The sequence below is a fragment of the Dryas octopetala genome, chromosome 7 (assembly GCF_963921425.1).
Source record: "Dryas octopetala chromosome 7, drDryOcto1.1, whole genome shotgun sequence".
In the NCBI taxonomy this organism is placed as follows: domain Eukaryota; kingdom Viridiplantae; phylum Streptophyta; class Magnoliopsida; order Rosales; family Rosaceae; genus Dryas; species Dryas octopetala.
In genome coordinates this window covers 12,294,646-12,318,621 of record NC_141372.1, presented here as the reverse complement: position 1 = coordinate 12,318,621, position 23,976 = coordinate 12,294,646, and the positions used below count along the sequence as shown (strand labels likewise).

At 36.5% G+C, this 23,976-nt stretch overlaps 2 protein-coding genes across 4 annotated transcripts; both read left to right on the top strand.

Annotated features, from left to right (window-relative positions):
• Positions 1-3,347: 3,347 nt before the first annotated feature.
• Positions 3,348-12,455, top strand: LOC147279769 (lysine ketoglutarate reductase trans-splicing-like protein, putative (DUF707)). Of its 2 annotated transcripts, none has more exons than XM_086249837.1 (16): positions 3,348-3,640; positions 3,738-3,826; positions 4,806-4,925; positions 5,109-5,168; positions 5,262-5,363; positions 5,638-5,721; positions 5,803-5,921; positions 6,052-6,153; positions 7,307-7,423; positions 9,869-9,934; positions 10,036-10,102; positions 10,875-10,928; positions 11,003-11,092; positions 11,295-11,418; positions 11,501-11,539; positions 11,733-12,455. In XM_086249837.1, exons 2-15 carry the CDS (start codon positions 3,785-3,787, stop codon positions 11,518-11,520), a joined length of 1,167 nt encoding a protein of 388 aa, XP_086105963.1. In that variant the 5' UTR covers positions 3,348-3,640; positions 3,738-3,784; the 3' UTR covers positions 11,521-11,539; positions 11,733-12,455. The 2 variants fall into 2 exon arrangements, with proteins under 2 accessions (XP_086105963.1, XP_086105962.1); XM_086249836.1 differs by having other exon boundaries at positions 3,349-3,640; positions 11,371-11,418.
• Positions 12,456-16,178: 3,723 nt separating this feature from the next.
• Positions 16,179-22,417, top strand: LOC147279768 (uncharacterized). Of its 2 annotated transcripts, XM_086252619.1 has the most exons (5): positions 16,179-19,317; positions 20,086-20,197; positions 21,255-21,344; positions 21,615-21,662; positions 21,988-22,417. In XM_086252619.1, exon 1 carries the CDS (start codon positions 16,361-16,363, stop codon positions 19,046-19,048), a length of 2,688 nt encoding a protein of 895 aa, XP_086108745.1. In that variant the 5' UTR covers positions 16,179-16,360; the 3' UTR covers positions 19,049-19,317; positions 20,086-20,197; positions 21,255-21,344; positions 21,615-21,662; positions 21,988-22,417. The 2 variants fall into 2 exon arrangements, with proteins under 2 accessions (XP_086108745.1, XP_086108746.1); XM_086252620.1 differs by lacking the exons at positions 21,255-21,344; positions 21,615-21,662; positions 21,988-22,417 and adding an exon at positions 20,801-21,243.
• Positions 22,418-23,976: the final 1,559 nt, after the last annotated feature.

Below are 23,976 nucleotides of genomic sequence, written 5' to 3'. Positions count from 1 at the left end.
ACACCATTGCCCCCTGTAAGATACACTTTTTTTCACTTTGCCCCCTGAAACTTAAATCTTCTCAGTTTGCCACCTGAACTTCACAAAATTGTTGCAAAAGACCCTATGCCATTAACTCTGTCAATTTTCCGTTAAAATAGCTGACATGACACTTATATGGCATGAGTGAGACCTTTTTTTAGTTATGTAAGATCCATGTAGACAAGCAAAATTATAAAAAATTGACATGGATCTTATTATTTTTAGTTTAAAAATTATTTTTTTTGTCTGCATGGATTTTACATAACTAAAAAAGGGTCTCACTCATGCCATATAGGTGTCACGTCAGCTATTTTAACGGAAAAATTGACAGAGTTAACGGCATAGGGTCTTTTGCAATAACTTTGTGAAGTTCAGGTGGTAAACTGAGAGGATTTAAGTTTCAGGGGGCAAAGTAAAAAAAAGTGTATCTTACAAGGGCAATAGTGTAAATAAGCCTACTAATAATTCAAACTATAAAAGTAGTTTTTTCCCTTTTGTATTTTCTTTACAATACCAGTTTTAAACTAGTTTGTGGTAATAAAACTAAGGGTAAATTACAATTTAATACCTCAGATTTCAAGTTAGTACCTCAAGTTCAAAAAGTTGTAATTTCATACCTTAACTTTCATTTTGTTTCAAGTTAATACCTTCGTAGATTTTTTGTCAGTTAACCGTTATCTTTAATGACGTGGCAGAGATATGATGATTTTTTCATCCTAGTTTTGTCCACCTAAGCTGCCTCATGTAAAAAAAATATTTTTATATTTAAAACAAATGTAAAATCATTTACAAAAAAAGATTATTTTTCTTCTTTTTTTTGGTAAAAAACACAACCCCCACCCCCTCCTCCCAGCCCGACCCACCCCTTCCCCCTCCCTGCAACCTAGTCCATCCCCCTCCCCACAACCCACCCCTCCTAGCAACCCAGCCCTTCCCCGATGTTGGCAAAACTGACAGATCCGTCGTCTAGCACCACCATCTTCTTCACCCTTCTCCCCCCCAACCCAAAGAAAAGAGAAACCCACCAGCAACCCCTACCATCTCCAGCCCAAACCCGCCTACAACAAAACATGATCATCTTTAGCAACACCTTAGAGATCCAAGAATAAAACTAGAAAACAAATACCAATTCACATAGCCAAGAATAAAACCAAAATGCCCAGATCTAGACAAAAAAAAAAAGCTCGCCCAGATCTCCAGCGTAGCTGGCTTTTGAAGCTGATGAAGAACATGAGAAGGGAGAGAGGAAGAAGGCAATGGATCCCTTTACCGTGGATATTGCCGGTCAAACTCGCCGGAAAGAGAGATAAAGAGAGTTGTAGGAGTCAGGTAAGAGAAAGGGGAAGGGTGGTTGAGGCTAGGTTGGGTTGGGTTGGGTTGGGTTGAGGGGAGAGGGGCATGGATGGAGCTGGTGGTTCTGGGTGGGGGGAGAAAAGTGTGGTGGTGCTGGGTGGGGGGAAATGGGTGAAGAAGATGGGGAGAGAGTTGCAGAGAGAGGTGCATGCGGGGACTAGGTGGGGGTTAATTGGTCGACGAGGGGAAGTGGAGGGAGGTGGACGAGAGGATGGGTAGGGAGGAAGAGGGTTTGGCGGCGGGGGAGAGAGGGGAGGAAGGCAGCTGAGGAAAGAGTGAGGGAGTCGGGAAGAGAGATGGTGGGTTGAAAGATTCTTGTTTTTGACCAAAAAAATTGTTTAAATGATTTAAAGTCTTTTAAAATATTAAAATACTTTTTTTTTACATGTGGCAGCTTAGGTGGACAAAAATAAAATGAAAAGACTATCATATCCCTGTCACGTCATCAAAGATAATGACTGATTGACAGAAAATCTAACGAAGATATTAACTTAAAACAAAATGAAAGTTGAAGTATGAAATTATAACTTTTTGAACTTGAGCTACTAACTTGAAATCTGAAATAAAGTTAACATATTAAATTGTAATTTACCCTAAAACTAAATAATTATTGTTTGACATTAACATGATTCATTTATTATTTGAGTTTGCAGACGTTTTAAATTTGTACGAAATAATGATCAATTTTAAACCATTATCTTCGTATTAATTTTTTTTGTAATGAAACGACATTTCATTAATCTCAAATAGATTTACATAAAAAGTCATTAAGAAGAGTCTTGAATAAATTAAGAGATCACCATGCCAAAGGCTAATTAACGACCTAAAACACTCCCAAAAGTGTTAAATTTAGATTATGCAGCATCATCTTAAAAATGATCATCCAAAATCCCCACCCAACTTTTGCCACAAAATCTTGTTACACAAATCTGATAGGATTTTTTGTACCTCATAAATATCGTATGAGAAATTAACATCCAATTTAATTTCCTAGTATTCCTACCAACCAAAAAAGGGAGTGGCTCTATTGCGGATGAAAAAGTCTACGGATCAATGCTTGTGTAAAATCTTGGTCGTTAGATCTAATGACTGGTTTACCCTTTTTCTCTCTCTTTTTTTTTTTCTTCTTCTTGCGACCTCACCCCCTTTACTTTTTTTTTTTTTTTTCCTTCTCGCGACCTCACCCTCTCTCTCTCAGCGTCTGGGGTGGTGGATGGTCGAGACGCCGCCGGAAAAAAGTCAACGCCGCCTGAAAAATCCTCGATTCTCCCTCGCCGTTGATCGGATGAACAAGCTGAGGGCACCAATAGACTCAACGTGGCCTGGGGAAGAAAACCTAGTGGTTCACCGCCTTAACTCCGCCGGAGAACAGCCGATCGACGCCGAGGCGATCGGTTCTGTTTTTGTTTGATTCGCCGGAAAACTCTATTTTCTGGGTTTGGAAAGAGAAAGGGGTCACCGGTGAGGGAAAAAAAAGTAATAAAAAAATATTTTTATTTTTTATTTTTTAATCTAAGCCATTCACTAGATTTTACACCCGCATCCATCCGCAACAGAGCCACTCCCACCGTGCAACGAAATGTCCAGAAAAAGATAAATGTCTTTTTCACTTTATTTTTGGTAATAAGTTAATAACTAATAAATAAATTTATTGATAAATATATGAAAGTTGTTCAGATAATTATACTTGTTTATAACTTTTCTGACAACACAAGCGACAAGCGACAGTCCGCACCCACTTTATGAGGCGGTTTTTCTGTTTTTTAAGAAAACCCAGAAAATGAGCCAGCCAGAGGGAGCGAGTAGAAGTGTAAAGCTCAGACGCGCGAGTAGGCATGGTTCGAATTTCGCGCACTTCGCCTCCACTATCCCAACATTCCACCGTGGAAAACTCTCTCCGCATGCGCTTCATGTTCGAGTCTCGAATACTTGAGTATATATCATATCATTTTTCAGGTTTATAACAACAAAAAAACACAATTTAAAAAAGCAAAAAAAAAAAAAAACAATTTAAGCACTGCCTCTTCTGCTCTTCTCTTCAAGTGCTTCACCTCGTCCTCTCAGTCCTCTCCAAATCCAAATCCAAATCCAATAAAAAAATAAAAAATTGGGTTCTCTCTCTCTCTCTCTGCTCTGCTGTGGTTGGTTTTGAAGATTGTGGCCGTTGCTTCAGATATACGACACCGTTTGGCTGCTGCTGCTACAAAGAAGCTCCCTTTGCATGCTTGCCATTTTTTTTTCGCTTATCTGTGGATATAATATAAAAGTATGGTTCTGTTTTCTTTCGGTTGTTTCCTTTCTCCCTCAACTTTTTGTGATTCCTTTCTTTACATCGAGACTTCTTTGTGTGTGTTTGCTTTTAGAAATTGAAAAAGTGAAACTTCTCCTCAACTTCTTCTGTGTCTCTTCCATGTTATTCCAAGTTGCAGCAATGATCAACCCTTTCAATCCTGTAAGCTTCTCTTTCTCTCTCTCTCTCTCTCTCTATATATATATATAAATATATATAGTATGTATGTATCTATATGTATGCACTTAACATTCTTGTACCTACCAACTTGATTATTTTGCTTTTTAATCTGAACCAACTTGATTGGTAAATTCTAACCAAAAAAAACTTGATTAGTAATACATTCATATAGATATACTTTTGGGTTTGGCAAATTTGTATTATTTTGGAGTTTGAATTCCATTTTTTCTTGTCTGCTGTTTGCTTACTGAGGAAAAGTAGAGGGAATGGAAAAAAAGTGTATCTTCTATCTCTCTATTTTGTTTACCGGAAGTGTGGTTGACCATGGGCTCAATTTTGTACAAGTTTTATGGCAATTGAACTTCATAGGTAGCTGAGGCTTTGTGAAGAAGAAGAAAAAGGTTTTGAATTTGAAACCGAATTATGATTCTCTTTGATCATAGTTGCTTGCAGCACATGGACATGGGAATTATTCAGGAGCACCAGAGTTTTATTGTTATGAGGGATTTGGGAGTAGCGATTCTCTTAAACTATTTTCTCTGTTTGCTTATTGAGAAAGTTTTGGGGCAGGAAAAATTCGCTCTTTGTTTGTTTTTCTTTTTTCCCTTATCCTTTTTGGTAAATGTTTGAAGTTCTTAGCTAGCTTAACTGCCAAATTTCTATTGGTCCCTATATTTTGCGAGTTGAATCCTGCCTAAATGATGCAAAATTCTGGTTTAAATATCGACAAGAATTTCCTTAGCTAGGAAATTAGTAATATTGCATCAAAGTAGTTTGGAAGAATGCTTATGACTACTTGAAATCACCTCTTTTTCTTTTTCTTTTTTTTCTGCCTTCATTTTTTGCTTTCTTATTTTCCCTCTGCTGTCTTGATGTGGCCAATAAATGCTCTTTATGGGATCAAATATGAATACAATGTGACTATAACTTTTAAGCCTACCTGGCTCCTTGTTTTTGCCAGGCCTCTGTACTGTCAGATCCAAAGAACAGATCATTCTACTGCAGTCTCTTCATTGTAGCTTCATTGATTTGCGGTGCTTACTTCATTGGTAGTGCATCCATTGCTAATGAGTACAAGGAAGTAGGTCTCTCTGTTTCTATAGCATCTACTTAAATATCACTTAATAGATGCAGAGTAATTCTGCAAGTTGTGTGCATCTTCTGCATGCATTTTTAATTGAACTCATCATTATAAAAAAATGACTGAATGATTGCAGTTTTCTGTCTCAAGTTAATTACATAGTTCTGGCAATCTTGTGTGCAGAGATTAACAAGATTGAAAGTGACCTACAATATGCAGAATGCAAAGTTCGATACATGCAAGGTTTTTCTCTTACAGAAAAAATAAGTGTCCTTTTTATTACAGCTCTTGAAGTTACTTGTGTGTTACTGATTTTTTTTTCCTCTTCATCCTCAGAATCGTTGCCAGCCTTTGGGGAGCGAGGCATTACCCGATGGAATTATTGCAAAAACATCCGACTTGGAAATGCGTCCTTTATGGAGCTCATCTGTGAAAAATGTATGAGAAGCTATGGCTGGTTCTTGATGAATGCTAGAATAAAGGCCTCAATTCATCATATAGTCTAAAAAAATCTATATAATGTCTTGTTAATTTCATTCACTTGAATTTTAAAAGTTGGTTTCTAACATATTTCTTGTTAATTAATTGCTGAATGATAATGCACACTCATTCTTTGTATAAGAAGAATGAATTTTATGTTGCTAACAAACTCAACATATCCAATGCGGTAAATCATCATTACTGTCTAACAATTGCAAAACTCTCGTGTCAGAAAAACTCAACACCTTTGATGAGCTTGCTGGCCATTGCAGTTGGAATAAAGCAGAAAGAAGTAGTGGACAGAATTGTTAGAAAGGTGATGGTCTCTTGGCTCATGCCCTTTCACTTTAGAATTATGTTTCCGTCTTTGTATTAAATATCTGTTGTTGTATTGCAGTTTCTATCAAGTGATTTTGTTGTAATGCTTTTTCATTATGATGGTGTTGTGGATAAATGGAGTGATTTACCCTGGAATGATCGTGCCATACATGTGTCTGCGATGAATCAAACAAAATGGTAACGTTGATTCTTTCACATGGTTACCTAAAACTGGAGTCAGTTACCAATAAATTAACATTTATTGGGTGGGAACATCGTGAAATGTGTGGGTAATATCTTAATGAAACAATACTGTATGATGATATAGGTGGTTCGCCAAACGTTTCTTGCATCCAGATATAATTTCCGAATACGAATATATTTTTCTCTGGGATGAGGACCTTGGAGTTGAAAGTTTTGACCCAAAACGGTAACCATATAGTGATTACTATTAAATTTTATAATATTTTTGTCTGCTTTGATGCTTTAGATAAAATCAATATGACAGTATGACACACACATACACATACATGCATGTTTGCTTAGTTCTGCAAAATCTCATTTGATAACATTTATGTTTTTTGTTTCTTTTTTTTTTTTTTTTTTTAATACAGAGAGATGAGAGAGAAACTAGATAAGAAATGAGGGAGAGAGGAGGAAGAATACATAAAATATTTTTTAAAATAAACTAAACAATTTTAATTGCTACTTTTTAGTTTTCAATTTTAATTCTATCTATTCTCACTCATCTCTTCCTCACTTCTCTCACATCTAATCTTCTTCCCACTCGTTTCTCTCCCCTCTCTCCCCTTTCTCTCCTTAATTAAAAATAAAGCAGAAAAAATAAAATTATCTAGATTGGCCCTTAATTGGCAATATTAAAATTTATGGCTTTTAATAAATGGGTGCACGGCTTTAATGCCTAGTAAAGTGGAATTCCAAATTCAAGTTTTTTCCAAATAATGTAATCACAAAGCTATTTCATTTGACCAATGTTTCACAGACAAGAAAATAGATAGAGACAATGACTTGAAATTCGGTCTAGATCCTCTCCATTTCTTGGCTATTCTTGGTTTCTAATCCAACTGTTCTATTGAAAATCCGAGGGGTATAATGTGTTTTTGAGTTTTATTGTTAAACCTAAACAAGATGGGAGAACCTTGGATTTCTAATAGACCACTTGGATTAGAAACCAAGGATAGCCAAGACAAGGTGACGATCAAGTTTTTTGATATTACCCCCCAACACACACACACACACACACACACACACACACACACACATGCTGGTAAGAATTACATGTGACCATCAATAATAACAATTCATCTCAGATTTGTATCCAATAATAGTCCAACAGGTTTTATCATTTGCATAGAGAGAACAAATGTAAATAATGAAGGCATTAATTTCTCCAATCAATGATTTAATATTGTTATCGCTATCCATTGCATGATCCTTCACTGAAACAAAAGACTCTTGGAAAGCAAAACTAGATTTTGAATTCACTTTTTCTCCCCTTATGGTGTTCAATTATTAGATATTGCAATTTGCATTGACTCTTGAACATGTTAAATCTCATGTAGATATCTATCAATTGTTCGGGAAGAGGGACTTGAAATATCACAGCCTGCACTTGATCCTGACAAGTCAGAGGTGTATCATCCAATCACTGCACGTTCAAAGAAATCAAAAGTACACAGGTAGTGCAGTTTGTTTGTGCAAAATTTGATTTCCTACGGTAACAGTACAGTCTAACTATAAATATATGAAGGGACCCATGTAGTTGAGGTAGTGATGTGCCCGTGGGCTATCTTTCAAGATAAAGAAAAATAAAAAAGGAAGTAAAGCTAAAATTTTGGCATTTTGTAGGTGCTTGGTGCTCCTGGTCCATAAGACATTCTTACTTATGGCATGAATTGCCAAAAAGTTAAAAAAAAATTCTGGCAGAAGTAAGGTTAATAATGTCTGTTTTATTTTGTTTCAGTGTAAATGTATAGAAGATATGCCCCCCTCTGTTCTAGGCTAAAGTTTATCTAATTATTACCTGTGTGGTGCCATTGCACTAGGGGTCTCTCAGAAGGCGAAAACTTCTGCTTTCACTAAAAGCTCCATCTCTTCTCAATTTTCTTTAATATGTTTTCCCATGCTCTTAATTGATTTTTAAATTTACAGTGGTCACCAACTTCCACATTAACTAGTATTCTTAGTCCTTACTTTTTCTCTCGCATTTGGTAATCTTACTCCTTTTAAAATAAAAAGGAATGTATAAATCACATTGTTTGAAAATCAGGATAAGCAAGAACGCAAGAACTGTACTTCTCCTCATAGATGTGGGAATGAAAGCTGCTTTGTCTCATGCTAAATGCCCATTGGAGCTGCTGTTAATTGAAATGAACTTTTTACCATGTTTTGATATACATTGTTAGCCTATTTCCTAACGGTTTGACTTTTAGGGTCCAGTGGTTGTTTTATATGGTATCAGAACTTTGGTTGCAAGAGGTCTTGAGTTTGAAACCTCTAATCCCTAATTCCCAATCCCCAATCTCCAATCCCCAATCCACATTCCCCACTTCCTTGTTGGTTTGCAAGGTGCAAAGTGGGGTTGCACCTATATGTTTCTCTATGATGTATTTCCCTCTGCATTTCTCTGCCTCTTCGCAGCCAGGATGGGACCACGCGTGAGGGAGGGGATATCTTGATATACATTGTTGGCCAATGGTTGTCTAACACCTATCCATGAGAATTTAGAATCTCAATTTAGAAACTAAATCTCCCAGTTGAATAATGTGAGTATGTAATGTACTATAGCTCAGCAAGATTCACTCCCATAGAAACACTACACCATTAAGCTCCTAGGGGAAGATTGCAGAGCCACATTTACTCTCAACCTAACACTAAAGGATTTTGTAGGAAATTCAATAATCTTTCAAAAGGAAGCCTCATATTGTATTTACTTCTTCCATGAATATCCGTGTGTGATTCAGTATTATTTATTCAGCTTACTCTTCCATTCACGCTCTCTGTAACAACCCCCAAACTACCCATAACCATAACTAGCTTATATCTATTATTAACTAATCTGACTGCTCCTTCCGTATTGGTAAAAGCCTCTGACTTGGCCTGCTGACTTGCCTTTTGCTTCCTCAGTGCATGACAGAGCATGAAAGACCTTAGTCTGTTATAGTAATCAAGATAGTTCAGCTCCCTCATAGGACCAAGGAGCATGATTTCTATTCTTGCTGTAATATACTGGATAAGGCATCAGGTTTACTTGAGTCCTGAGTATTTTCAGCCAATACGTCATATTAAGATGAACAACTCATTTTAGAAGCAACGGCCGCTTTCTCATCAGTCTGTAAAGAATGTTGCATTCCCCTGAATACGTGCCACATCTTAGTACTTTGTAGTAGCTACTACAAGCAGCTGTTTGTTGATGTGGTTTCTAGTTGGTTTCCCCTTAGTTTTGAGTGGTTTTCTTTTGGGCAGTTTTGTTATTCTTGTAGCTTTTAGTGATGAACAGATGTTATAGATGTGGACTTCTTGTCCACAGATTGTTAGCAGTTGCTTGTCTGTTTTAATAAAGTATGTTTCTTTTCAAAAAAAAAAAAAAAAAGTACTCTGTAGTAGCTATTATTGAAATTCTGTTTTATAAATATTATTGCATTTCTTTGTAATTTATGTGATGTGTTGACTTAACCCTTTTAAGGTCTGAATGGATATTTATGACCTGTCCATTCTGGTGACCTGCATGGAACCAATCTACAGCGTGGTGCGATGGGTAATTTTGTAGGCCTTTTCTCTGTAATGACCTAGTATATATAACAGTCATTTAAAGTTATGTTGAGTGAGCCATTATCGAGAGGAATAGGTGTCTTTGGGCTTAGAGTTTGAATGCAATAGACATCACAATTATAGTGAAATTCCTTGCAAGTTTTCACCTGTGGGCATGGCTGAGCCGTTGTGTATCATTGTGCTTGATTTGTTTTCTCTTACTGTATCTATGTTTCTATTCATCAATTGCTTTCTGCTGTATCCACCATTTGGGGGTTTTGTCATAAGTTCATAACTTATATTTTTTTTTTATTCGTAAGAATGTTTCATACATTATAAGTGACTTCGATCCATCTTTGTCTAAATTTTAACAGAAGGTTTTATAAGTTTAAAGGCAGTGGAAGGTGTGACGAGCACAGCTCTGCTCCTCCGTGTGTAGGGTAAACAACTGTTTATGTGATATCCTCTTTGGTGAACTTTTTGATCAGTTGTTACATTGCTGACAAACTTCCTTCGTATTTGATATAATCTGTTACAACAGTTGGGTGGAAATGATGGCACCTGTATTCTCAAGAGCTGCTTGGAAATGTGTATGGTACATGATCCAAGTACGTAACCCCTAGAAAATTGAACACCAACCACATTTACAACATAAGTATTGATTATTGGTAATGACTAATGAACAGCGATATATGGCAGCATGTAGACAAGTATGTGCAAATAGATCTCATCTTTTAAGCCCCACCATGTTTTTTTTATTAATGATTACATTCAACAATCCACGTAAATTAAAAACAAAAGAATATCTTTTAGTGGAAACAACCATTAAACGTGTTAGATTGATATACAATTTTTGGCCTATTTTCTAACAGCTTAGGCTTTTTGGGGTCTAGTGGTTATCTAGCATGGTATCAGAGCTCTGGTTGTAAGAGGTCCTGAGTTCGTAACTTCTAATCCCCACTCCTTTGCTAATTTACAAGGTGCAGAGTAAAACTGCACCTATATATTTTTCTTTGCCTGTATTTCTCTGCCTCTCCACGTGCAAGGTGGACAAGGTGGACTGTATGGGAGGGATGTACACTAAAACGCATTGATATACATTGTTGGCTCATTCCCTAACGACTTAAGCTTTTGGAGTCTAGTGGTTTCCAAGTAAAACACAGAAGAGTATCTAGAATTTGTAAAGTCAGGAGGCTGGCTATCGAGTATATAGTACTTTTGTACATTAAATTAATTTGCAGACAAATGCTTTAAAGACTTAGGAAACCAAAATTGGATTATGTCAACTCTGCACTGTGTTTCGTTTAAATGGTATTTTTTTCCCTTTTTTGATGACAAACTTTATGGTAATTGTTCTCTGATTCTTTATTCCTCTCACAGAATGACTTGATCCATGCATGGGGCCTGGATGTGCAGCTTGGTTATTGTGCACAAGTAATTTTCCTGCCTTAGAGCTCCCATTTTTAACTCTCTTGGCCATACTTTGTGATACCTGAACTATCTTTCAGGGAGATCGAACAAAAAATGTTGGTGTGGTTGACTCTGAATATATAGTTCATCTTGGTCTTCCCACACTTGGTGTCTCGGATGGAAATAAGGCAAGTATTTATGGTATCATGGCATCTTCAGGTTTTTGAGTTTTAACTGTTTACTGTTTGAGTCCAACACATCTATAGCAGATGCAATGCAACATCATTAGTGTGAAATAATTGGATTGATGCAAGAAGCACTCTCTTCTATAAGTAATGTGCATGAAAATGATTGCTTATTTTGTTCTATCAGGATAAGTTGTTCTATCAGGATAAGCTCACATATGGTCTTGATGCTCAATGTTGTAGTCTCACACTTTTTTCCATCTATTATTCCTTTTGCACAGGTGACCAATGTCCCAGCCCCTTCACAGAAAAGGGACTCAAAAGCATTGGTATGTTTTGATTTTTTGTTTTTCTTTTCTGTATTAGATTCTTTATGGATACTTGATGTGAGTTCATCTTTTGTAATTACAGGAACCATCTGGCTCCCATAAAGACAGTAATAGAGTTAAAGTAAGCCTTCTTGATTTGCCCTATCTTAGTAAACTGCTTTCTTCTCTTCTATTCATAAGAATCATAGATTCTGGAAATCTTGTGTTATCTCTCCCTCTCCGTGCACACCCATGTGCATTTGTAGATGATGTATTTCATATTCATCCATTACAATTTGCAAACACTTCATGTGGCAAGTGTGATTTGTCGGCAGGTTAGGATGCAGTCCTTTATTGACATGCAGATCTTTAGGGAAAGGTGGAGTAATGCAGCAAAGGAGGATGAATGTTGGGTTGACCCATATCAACTATCAGGAAACTGAAGTAACCACACATTCTATTTATAGGACTTCCATCATGCAAAAGGCAAGGTTGGTGGCCATTCTTGTACACAGACGACAGAAATCAGACACACATCATTGTGCATACAATTTATCTGGTGACAAAATATATCTCAAAACAATAGATAGAATTTTATGGTGGTGCGATTTGTCTCAAAAAGCTGATGACAAGTATTTGAAGTCTGACAAAAAGATATGTTGTGAAATTAACTTACCATCGTTGTATATAGCTGGTGCTGTTGCTGGTGGCACAATATATTGTTGTATTCTGGGCAGGAATGATCAGCCCAGCTTTCTTGTTGTGATTCTGGTGACACATTATTCATTTGTAAATTTCACCATATAAAGGGTCTTCCCATCGATGTGTGAAATCCTATTAATTCAATGATTGTTGATAACCCATGTAATGTAATGCAGTTTAAAAAGGATTTTCAGTTGAGGAAGGTTGTACATTACTGTTTTGTTCAAGGGAATTCAATGTTTTTCCAATTGCACTTGTGTATAAAGCTACTTCTTTATCTCTTTTCTTAGTTTATTTAAGATACAATGTCTTTCTAGCTCTTTGGCAACTGATGGATAAGTGTAACTATTTGATTATCTTTGAAGGAAGTCTTTAGAATTGTAAGCCCAATATTCTGAAAATCTAACCATTGCTTTGTCTAATATGCACTTCACTGTAATGCATAATTGACTCTCATCCATCTTTCAGAATCATAGACAAGCCAAATCATACCCTAAAACATTAATTTTGGATGAGGCCTTAGGTGTGTAAGAGTTCAAAAATTAACTTTAATTAACACTTTTTGGCCAAAAAAAAACTTTAATTAACACTTTTGGAGGAGGCCTTGGGTGAGTCAGTTGGGTCGGTACAATTGGTATCATAGTCGCAACTTAGCCCATTTACCTATGTGGGTTTAAAGACCATGCTTTGGCGCCAACAGGGTTACATTCTTACATCAATCTAAAGGCAGGTAAATGATTGTGTTCCAAAACGAAAAGGTTCGTCTATTGGATAAGTGTGATTGTAATACCCAAATATCAAAATATCTTCTAGAGCAATAATGCTAGGAAATCTAAATTTATATTCTAAATTCGGATCTCAAATAATGTGTCATTACACATGTAACTATTTTACTTGTGAAATAAATGAGTTTTGAAGTGGGTCATGTATTAATCAATGAAACATTCACATAATTTAAGATCCAAATTTGAGATATAAATTTGAAATCACTATTTGTGCTAGAGAGATTAGGGTACTTAATTAAGACCTAGAGTCAAAATTAACTTCAACTAGTACTTATCTTGGGTTTAAATCTCATTGTGTTAGAGGTCATATTTCAAAGACACGTAAGTCTTTATCCGAAGAATTTTACTTGAAGTTGGATTAGCGAGGCCGCATCACTTTTTTTTTTTTGGTCTGAAAGGTTGCATCACATAAAGGATATGAAATCTACAACTATAAATTTCCCACCAAACTAAGGTCAAAGGTTCGCTTCATTTATTCATCACTTAAGAGCAAACTATGTCAAATTTTTTCAAAAGCCATTTTAGGCATTCTTACTTGGAGATGGATCAATGTCATTCTATTTTTGACATAAGTTTTCAATAGGGCCCACTTCATATAAGAAATTAACGATCTGAACTATTTATTTTGTAGGTCTATATTAAAAGATCATCTTTGTAAAAAATTAGGTAAATCGGAAACTATTTACCTACAAAGATTAAATTGTCAACATTTCAAATGTTTATTTTGTTGACCACTTAAATTTTATAGGTAAACGGTTTTCGATTTACCTATTTTTTACAAATATGATCATTTAATGGAGACCTAAAAGATAGACGATTTGGATAGTTAAAATCCTATATGAAGTGAGTCCCATTGAAAACTTGTGTCAAAGTCACTTTCTTACTTTCACCTAAATTTCAAGTCACCTATAAACCACATGCGAGCACAAAATCAACATGTGGTACTCAATCTTGTCAAGTCGTTTGCATGTCTAGATAGTTAATTCGTACACATACAATAAGACATTAAGTTAACACTCAACATCACATTAGATTTTAAAACGAGCATATAATATTTGTAGAATTGCGACGGTATATTTTGAGAAAAGATTACCTAAAATTAATATGGTAACAAGTGATTCATGTTAATATTTGCAACCCGAACTATCGAGTCAAATTTCCTTCCCTCAATATCATTTAATAAAAGAAAAAATGAGTCGGTTACACTTTGCACATTGGTCTCTAACTTTTAAAAAGTATCAATCATAAATTCAAACTTTTAAATCCTTGCAATGATGTCCGTTAAAGTTAATAATCAGGTCAATAGGTAAGCACTTACTAGCAAATTCGGACCCACAACACATGAGACCCACCTTATTTTGTGGGTCCCACTTTATTGTTAGAGAATGTTGCATAGCTATTGAGAGTTATTTACATTTAAACTTCTTAAGATTTTATCACTTTTTACATACACCACTTATGGTGCGTTTGGATGAAGTAATTTGAAACTACTAAGGAATTCACAAATGACGGAATTAAAAATGACGTGATTTAAAATTCTAGAATTTGTAAATTCTCTTGTTTGGATAAATGTAATCATAATGGAATTTAAATACGAAATTTATAATATTTTTATAAAAGAGTGATGGTGATAGTGGCAACAATAAAAATGATGTTTGTGATAAGTTGACGATGATAGTAGGGGTGATGGCCCACGGGCGGTGGGAGAAATGGTGGTGGCAAAAATTGGGGTATTGGAGGTGGTGGCAACGGCGACATTGGCGGTGATGGTGATGGTGGTGGCGACGGCAACAGCGATGGTGGTGGTGATGGCATTGGTGATGGAGGCGGCGGTGGCGGTGTCAGTGTCGGTGGTGGTAGTGGTGGTGGCGGTGGCGGTGTCAGTGGTGGTGACTGTGGCGGCGACGGTGGTGGCAATAGTGGCAGATGTGGTGGTAGCGGCGGAGGTGGTGTTGGTGGTGGTGGCAGCCGGCAGATGTAGTGGTGGTGGCGGTGTCGGTGGTGGTGGTGGTGATGGTGGCGGCGGTGGCGGTCGTAGTAGTGGCAGAGGTGGTGGTGGCGGCGAAGGTGGTGTCGGTGGTTGTGATGGTGATGGTGGCAGCGGAGGTGGCGGTGGTGGTGGTGACAATGGTGGTGGTGGTAGTGGTGGTGGTATTGTAATTAATTGGCAAGGTAATGGGTAGACACGATTTTTTTTTTTTTATAAAAATTGGAATTTTGAAAATGACACCAATTTAGGTGGAATTTAAACTTGGAATTTACAGCTTTTAAATCCCAAGTTTTTTTCCACATAGAATTTACAAAATTCTATATTTATGGACCCAAACAAGGAAATTAGAGCATGTAATTTCTTAAATGCTGAATTTTGTTTAAATAGAAAATTAAGATTAAATACCAAATATCAATAGTTTTTCAATAAAGCAGCAAGCCATTAATTTTTTTTAGTTTAGGTACTAACCTAGAGTAAGACATTTTGGATTAGGTCACAAATCAGTTTGTTATATAGTTGTGACTGTCGAATAGTCACAGTTGTGATTAAACTGTGACTGTTTCAAATTTATAAAAATTTAAAATTTTTAAGAGTTTAATACTTTTGATTTAGACTTGGGGAATGAAGTCATATAACTCAAAGACTAAACAGTAAAGTTAAGCCTTGCAAATATTGAAAAAACAACAAATCAATAAAAAAGTTATGACTGTTAGACAGTCACAGCTCGATATAACCATGTTTTGTAAAATTGGTACCTAAATTGAAATTTAGTACCTAAAGTAAAATGACATAAATGTTTTGGTAGTTAAAATGAAAAAACATTATAATTTGGTACCTAAAATCAACGGACCTTTGTTTAAATTCCAAGTTTTTTTTCTCCATCCAAACACACCATAAAGTTTAAAAAATTACACATATACCTCTTGAAGTTTTAAAACTGTTAAACATAATCTCCTGCAAAAGAAAATATTAGGCTATAATAAGAGAATGTGTTCAAATAAGAATGTTGGAGAGGTGCAAAGATGTGATATGAACGTTTTAAGTGGAAAAGAAATAGTGAATGGAGGAGTCAATACATTAAGGGAAAAGGGGTTATATTCAACATTTTTGAAACCTTATAGAGTATATTCAACATTTATAACATTTGTGAGTCCCACTTTATTGTTAAAGGATGTTGCATATTATTGAAAGAAAAATTATTGAGTATATTTGAAATACCATTACCAGATGTAACCAATAATTTAAGCTAATGAGCTGAGCCCACATTTGCAGTGCGTGAGCAAACGGAACCGTGGTTACGCACTCAGCACAGCGCAGACTGCACCAGCAAACCTACACTTCTCTCCTTCTCCTTGTTCTTCTTCCTGGCCACTACCAGTAGCCGCTGAACGCCATTTCTGATTTCTCAAACATTACAATAAAAACAACAATAAGAATAGTCTCTATGGATTGAGGTTGAGTCCTCCTCCTCATTCGATGCCCCAAAATGATGAGAAAACCCACAACGGCCATTTTCTTCATCAGCCTCAGACCCTTCTCTTCCACAGCGTCTCTTCCCGTGCATCTCGAACCACTCGATCTCTCCTCCCAGCTCCTCGCCATCCTCTCCCGCCCCAATTGGCAGAAACACCCTTCCCTAAAACAGTTAATCCCCGCCATATCCCCATCCCATGTCTCCGCCCTCTTCTCCCTCAATCTCAACCTCGACCCCCAGACCGCCCTCGGCTTCTTCAACTGGATCGCCCTCAAACCCGGCTACAAACACAGCGTTCACTGCCACTCCTCCTTGCTCAACATTCTTCTCCCCAATGGCTTCTTCAGGGTCGCCGAAAAGATCCGAATTTCAATGATTAAGGCCTGCTGTTCGCCCCACGACGCCCTTTTCGTGCTTGAGTTTCTGCGGCGGATGAACCGCGGCGGAGAATTCGAGTTCAAGCTCACGCTCAGGTGCTACAATTTCATTTTAATGACATTGTCTAAGTTTTCGCTGTTTGACGATTTGAAGACTGTGTATTTGGAGATGTTGGAGGATATGGTTTCGCCGAATTTGCATACTTTTAATACCATGATAAATGCTTACTGTAAGTTGGGCAATGTGGCCAAGGCAGACTTGTATTTCAGTAAGATAGTGCAGGCGGGTTTGTGCCCCGATACGTTTACGTACACTTCTTTGATATTGGGACATTGTAGGAATAAGGATGTGGATAGTGGTTATAGGGTTTTTAAGCTAATGCCGCATAAGGGTTGTCAAAGAAATGAGGTCTCTTATACTAATTTGATACATGGGTTTTGTGAGGCTGATCGGGTTGATGAGGCTTTCAAGTTGTTCTCTCAAATGGGAGAAGATAATTGTTTTCCAACTGTGCGTACATATACAGTTCTTATTCATGCATTGTGTGGGTTGGGAAGGAAATTAGAGGCAGTTAATCTATTTAAAGAGATGGCGGATAAGGGTTGTCAACCAAATGTTCATACTTATACTGTGCTCATTGATAGTATGTGTAAGGAAAATAAGCTTGATGAGGCTAGAAAGTTGCTAAATGAGATGTTGGAGAAGGGGTTGGTTCCTGGTGTTGTCACATACAATGCATTGATTGATGGTTATTGCAAGGAGGGAACAGTTGAGGCTGCACTTGGTATTTTGGCTTTGATGGAATCAAATAATTGTTGTCCAAATGCTCGAACATTCAATGAATTGATTTTTGGGTTTTGTAAAAGGAAAAATGTACACCAGGCAATGGCACTGCTTAATAAGATGCTTGATCGGAAGCTCTCACCAAGCCTAATTACATATAACTCATTAATACATGGGCAGTGTAAAACAGGTCATTTGGATAGTGCTTTTAGGTTGCTTAATTTGATGAAAGATAGTGGTTTGGTTCCTGACCAGTGGACTTACAGTGCTTTGATAGACACTCTCTGTAAGAAGGGGAGATTAGAAGAAGCTCATGCCCTGTTTGATTCTCTTAAGGAGAAGGGCATAAAGTCAAATGAAGTGATACTTACTGCTTTGATTGATGGTTACTGCAAGCTTGGGAAAATCAACGATGCTCATTCTTTGTTTGACAGAATGCTTGCAGAGGACTGTTTGCCAAACTCATACACTTACAATACCTTAATAGATGTGTTGTGCAAAGAGAGAAAATTGCAGGAAGCATTATTACTGGTGGAAAAGATGTCAAGTATTGGTGTGAAGCCTACAGTACATACGTATACAATTCTAATTAAACATATGCTGAAAGAAGGGGACTTTGACCATGCTCATAGGCTTTTCAACCAGATGGTTTCTTCTGGTAACCAACCTGACCTATTTACTTACACTACATTTATTCATGCATATTGCAGCGTAGGGAATATAAAAGAGGCAGAGAATCTTTTGATTAAGATGAATGAAGAAGGAATTATAGCAGATTCATTGACTTACACATTATTAATTGATGCATATGGACGTCTGGGATTAATAGATGGTGCATTTGATGTCCTTAAGCGCATGTTTGATGCTTGTTGTGATCCTTCTCATTATACCTTTTCCTTTCTGATCAAACATCTTTTGAATGAAAAGTTGATGAAGACAAACAATAATGTATTGGGACCTGGTTTGGTCTCAAATGTCTCCTCCAATGATATTTCTGATGTGTGGAAGACAATGGATTATGAAATTGCTTTAGAGCTCTTTGAGAAGATGGTTGGACATGGTTGTGCACCCAATACCAAAACTTTTGACAAGCTTATAATAGGTCTTTGCAAAGAGGAGCGCTTTGAAGTAGCCCAGAGGTTATATGGTGATATGAGAGATAGGGGCATATTTCCCAGTGAGGATATTTATAATTCTCTGATTAATTGTTGCTGCAAGTTGCAAGCATACGGAGTGGCAGCAATGCTCGTCGATACGATGATTGAGGATGGTTATTTACCAACATTGGAGTCCTCCAAATTGCTTGTATGCGGGCTTTTTAGTGAAGATAATATTGAGAAGGCAAAAGCCATTTTTTGTAGTTTGCTTCGTTGTGGGTATAACTATGATGAAGTAGCTTGGAAAGTTCTCCTTGATGGTTTACTTAAGAGGGGCCTTGCCGATAGATGCTCTGAGCTGATAAGCATCATGGAGAGGATGGGTTGCCAGCTTCATCCCCAGACATATTCAATGTTGATTGAAGGAATGGAAGGAACGTAAAATACTGATCTTCAATGTTGACTTTTACTGGGATTTAATTCTTGTGTATGAGCACTACAAGAAAAGTGATTTTAAAACATTATATGCACAGCGATTTTTGTGTAAGCGCTATCAATTGTCAATATTTACAGCGTTTGCACAATAAAATGCTGGATTTGTAGTCTTTGTAGCATTTTATTTGCGCTGTAAATATTCTTTCTCTACAGCAAGTACAAATATATATTTCTCTGGAATGAGGACCTTGGCGTTGAGATTTTTGACTCAAAACGGTAAGCATAACCAGTTAACTTTAGTAGAATGATCTTAGCATCCCTATAGTAGTTACTGTTAAATTTCACATTATTTTTGGCTGCTTCAATAATTTAGATAAAATAGTATATAACAACATGCACATGCATGTATGTTTATTTTCAGCTCACAAGGCTACTAACTGCAAAAAATCTTGTACAGAGAATTTCGCAAAACCTTAATCGGAAAATATTATAATTTTATTGTTTTCATAAAACTGGGTAAACAACTATTTCAGACCTAGTAAACTGGAATACCAAATTTTAGTTTCTCCAATCATGTAATCACAAAGCCATTCGATCAATGTTTAGGACACTTACTTGGTATGGCACAGAGACAATGACTTGTTATGGACACACACAGGCATGGTAAATTTCCCACACACATACTTGCATGAAAGCATAACATGTGACCATTACTCATAATAACCATTGTATCTCACATATTTATCCAATAATAGTCCAACAGCTTTTATAGTTTGTATGAAGAATATTGATTGTTAGTAATAAAGGCATTAGTTTCTCCATAAAATGGTTCTAAATTATGTTATCACTATGCCGTTTTCTGATCTTCTATTGAAGCAAAAGAACTGTTGGAAGACTATTACAGATGAGAAGAATAAATCCAATCTTTGTCTTTTGGAAATATTAGACACATTAGTACATAAACAGTTTCTTTCTTTCTTTCTTTTTCCCCTCATGGTGTTAAAATTTAGTTATTGCATCTTGAGCATGTTAAATCTCTTGCAGATTTCTATCAATTGCTCAGGATGAGGAACTTGAAATACCACAGCCAGCACTTGATGCTGCCAAGTCAGAGGTGTATCATTCAATCACATATGGAGGAATCAAAAGTGCACAGGTTAGTGTAATTTGCTTTCTGGACAAATGAATTTCTCATGGTAACAGCGCAGTCTAACAAACTAAAACAAAGAGTATTAAAATATGAAGGGACAAAGGAACTAAAGGTAAAATTTTGGGATTTTGTAGGTGAAAGGTACTTGTTGTAAACTGGACCATAAGACATTCTTACTTAAGGCATGAATGCCAAAAATTTAAAAAATAAAAGAAAAGAAAATTCCTTCTGACAAGAGTAAGTTTAATGTCTGGTATTTTCTGATAAAAAAAAAAAAACTGATAAAACTTTGAGAAGATCTGCCCCATTTTGTTCTAAGCTAAAGTTTTCTTATCATTACCTGTGTGGTACCATTGTACTAGGGAGAGTCGCAAACTCCAAACCCTAAATGAAGGTGAAAGTTTCTGATTTGCATTCCTTTTAAGGGCTCCATCTTTTCTCTGAAAATTTATATATAAATCATTTCATCTTTCTCCAAGCTGATCTTTATTTACATATGTCACTAAACTTCCAAATGAGCAAAACCGAGCCATCTCGTACTTTAATTTTATTTTTATTCAAAATTCTCGCATTTGATCATCTAACTCCTTATTATGCCAAAATAAAAAGGGAGAATGTGCAAAAGCAGGAGAAGCAAGAACACAAGAACTGCAATTCTTCCTCATAGATGTGGAATGACAGCTGCTGTGTCTCATGCTAAATGGAGTCCCTGCATTCATAGTGCCTTTCGCAACTCCTGTCAATTTAATAATCCACCTTTTTACCCGTTGATGAGAACTTAGAATCTGTATTCTCATTTAAGCCCCGCCATTCTATTGGTTGATGGTTACAATAAACCCAGAAGAATTTCTTGTAGTAGAAATGACCATTGAATGCAGAAGAATATTCTTAAAAATTTATACTATTTTAAAAACCAATAATCAGACTGTTCAAATTAGGAGCCTGGCTATTAAGTATATCGTACATCAAATCATCTGCAGCTCAGTTATTGTTTACAAGTAACTTTAGTGTTATAACTTCCCTTTTTAACTCTCTTAGATGTGTTACTTGAACTATCTTTCAGGGAGATTGAACAAAAGGTGTTGCTGTGGTCGATTCTGAGTGTATGGTTCATCTTGGTGTTCCTACACTCGGCATCTTGGATGGCATTAAGGCAAGTATCACTGCCTCTTTGGGTTTTAACTGTTTAGAATAGTGATGCTGATGAATTGTCTGGATTGTTACGGTTTGAGTCCAACACATCTATAAGATCAACATTACTAGTGAGAAATACTTGCATTGCTGCAAGATATACTCTTCTATAAATATTTACCAGTACGGTTTTGTATTCAAGATGATTGCTTATTTTCTTCTGGCAGTATAAGCCACTTATGGTCTTCATGTTTCATTTTGTTTCACACTTTCCATCTATTCATTTGCGCAGGTGAATAATGCCCTAGCTCCTTCTCAGAAAGAAGACTCAAAATCATCGGTGTGTTTTACATTCTCTTTTGACTTTTATTTTTATTTTTCTGCATTAGATGTTTGAGTATAATGAAAATCCATCGTACTTTATAATTTCAGGAACTGTCTGGTTCCCTTATAGTCAATAATAGACCTAAATTAAGCCTCCTTGATTGGTCCTATATTAGTACAAGGCTTTGTTTGGTGCATACAGATTGTAGATTCTGACAATCTATGGCTCTCTCCCCTCACTCTGTGCACCAATGTGCACGTGTAGACACAGTAAATATTCACCTTCCTTCATTGCAACCACGTATCTATTGAGTGTGATTTGTCTGCTTGTTTGGATGCAGTCCTATATTGAAATGACACTCGTTTAAGGAAAGTTGGAGTTGAGCAGTAAAAAGAGGGCAAGCGTTTGGTTGACCTATATGGCTATATCAACTATCAGGAAACTTATGGCAAGGTTGGTGCCCATTCTTGTACTCAGATAACAGAAATCGGTATTGCATCTTGTGCATACAATTATCTGATGTCAAACCAAAGGCGAACCAGCTAGGCAAGCTTGGAAGCTGTTGGTAACTACTCAACAGTTTTCCCTGACATGATATTATCTGGTGATACAATACATTTCAGACAGCTGATGACAAAGATTTCAAGTCTGTTTAGGAACTTATTATGAAATTAATTTACCATTGTTGTATAGCTGGTGCCACACTATATTGTCGTCTTCCAGTGGTGCCACAATAAATTGTCGTCTTCCGGGCAGAAATAATATATCCAGTTTTCCTGTTGTAATTGTGTCATTCATTCATTATAAGTTTTTACTATACAAAGGGTCCTCTCATGGATGATAAGTTTTAGGGTTAAATACAAAAATGGTCCACAAACTTTACAACGAGTCTCAATTTAATTCACTAATTATAAAAAGTGTCAATTTGGTCAACAAAACTTTCCAAGTTGTACCAAAGCAGTACAAACGCTAACTTTTATTAAAAAATTAACGAAATTGGTCACATGAAAATGTGATGAACAGACGAAAATGTCTCTGAAAATGTGGTCACTTGCTGTGCACATGACCAGTTTTCGTTAAATTTTTCGGTGGGAGTTAACGTTTGTACTGCTTTGATACAACTTACAAAGTTTGTAAACCAAATTGACACTTTTTATAGATAGTGGACCAAATTGAGATTCACTGTCAAGTTCGTGAACCATTTTTATATTTAACCCTAAGTTTTACTATACAATCTTTCCATGGATGTGTGAAAACTGAAAGGGAAATTCTATTCATAGCCAACAATTTTCTTTTCTTACCCAACAAAATTTTTGACCATGAATGAACTATTATATCCCAATATGAAATTACCATTGAGAACAAATAATGTTTAATATAAAAAACCCAATTTTCTTTCTATAGCCAACAACCCCAACCCTTCATCAACCTCACTCCGACAATCACTTCCAACCTCACTCTCAAAACCAACTATAAACCCTACACAATATTTGTCCCAATATCATCCAAAAAAGGTTTTTTAGGCAAAAGAAGAGTAAAATTGTTCCTTGGGAGCCTCCAAATAAGGGATGTGTGTATATATATATATATATATTTTTTTTTTTTGCAATTTTTCATGCATATGACGCTCTTGAAAATTTCTTATTCGCGTTCCATTCGGTAGACTAGTACCGAATATGATAACAAATGTCAGTGGGTGTCAATCGAATGGGTCATTTGGCAAGTAGTCATCGAACAACATACTCTCATTCGGTTGACATCCACCGAATAATTCACAAGTATTCGGAACCCTCTCACCGAATGGACATATGAAGCAAACATATTTGGATTCATTTGGTGGAAGTGTTTCGAAAATACTAAACTAATTTGGTGGCTGGCTATTGATTACTGTCATCGTATTCGGCATATTAGTATCAAACGAACCTCTCTGACATGAATACCCATAAACCTCATTTACCCACAAAAAACTCCAATTATTGTTTTAAAATTCATACAAAAACATCATATTTATCAACAAATATGGAAAATCAATCCAAAAAACTTAGAAAATGTGGATAATTTATTTAATTGATGGAAAAATGGGAATATGAGAGGCTGCCATTGTTTGTTTGAAGCAGATATAAAGCTGATTGGCTGGTGGTGGTAGTGGGTGGTTGCGTTGGCAGGGAAGGTTAGCCCAGGCAGTGACAGTGGCGGCGCGGCGGGTTTGGCTTTGGAAGTTGGGTATTTGGTGATGTGGGTATTGGTGTGAGAGTGATGTTGGGTAAGGAGAGAAATTCTAATGTCATTGTAAGGTTTACTAACATAAGGGTATTATAAGAAAGTAGGT

Excerpts from the sequence above, each read along its gene's own strand:
- LOC147279769 (XM_086249836.1), top strand. The coding sequence starts at position 3,785 with ATGTTATTCCAAGTTGCAGCAATGATCAACCCTTTCAATCCT. Across the intron at positions 11,093-11,370 it reads GTGTCTCGGATGGAAATAAG|GTGACCAATGTCCCAGCCCC; the intron begins GCAAGTATTTAT and ends CCTTTTGCACAG. Across the intron at positions 11,419-11,500 it reads AAAGGGACTCAAAAGCATTG|GAACCATCTGGCTCCCATAA; the intron begins GTATGTTTTGAT and ends TTGTAATTACAG.
- LOC147279768 (XM_086252619.1), top strand. The coding sequence starts at position 16,361 with ATGATGAGAAAACCCACAACGGCCATTTTCTTCATCAGCCTCAGACCC.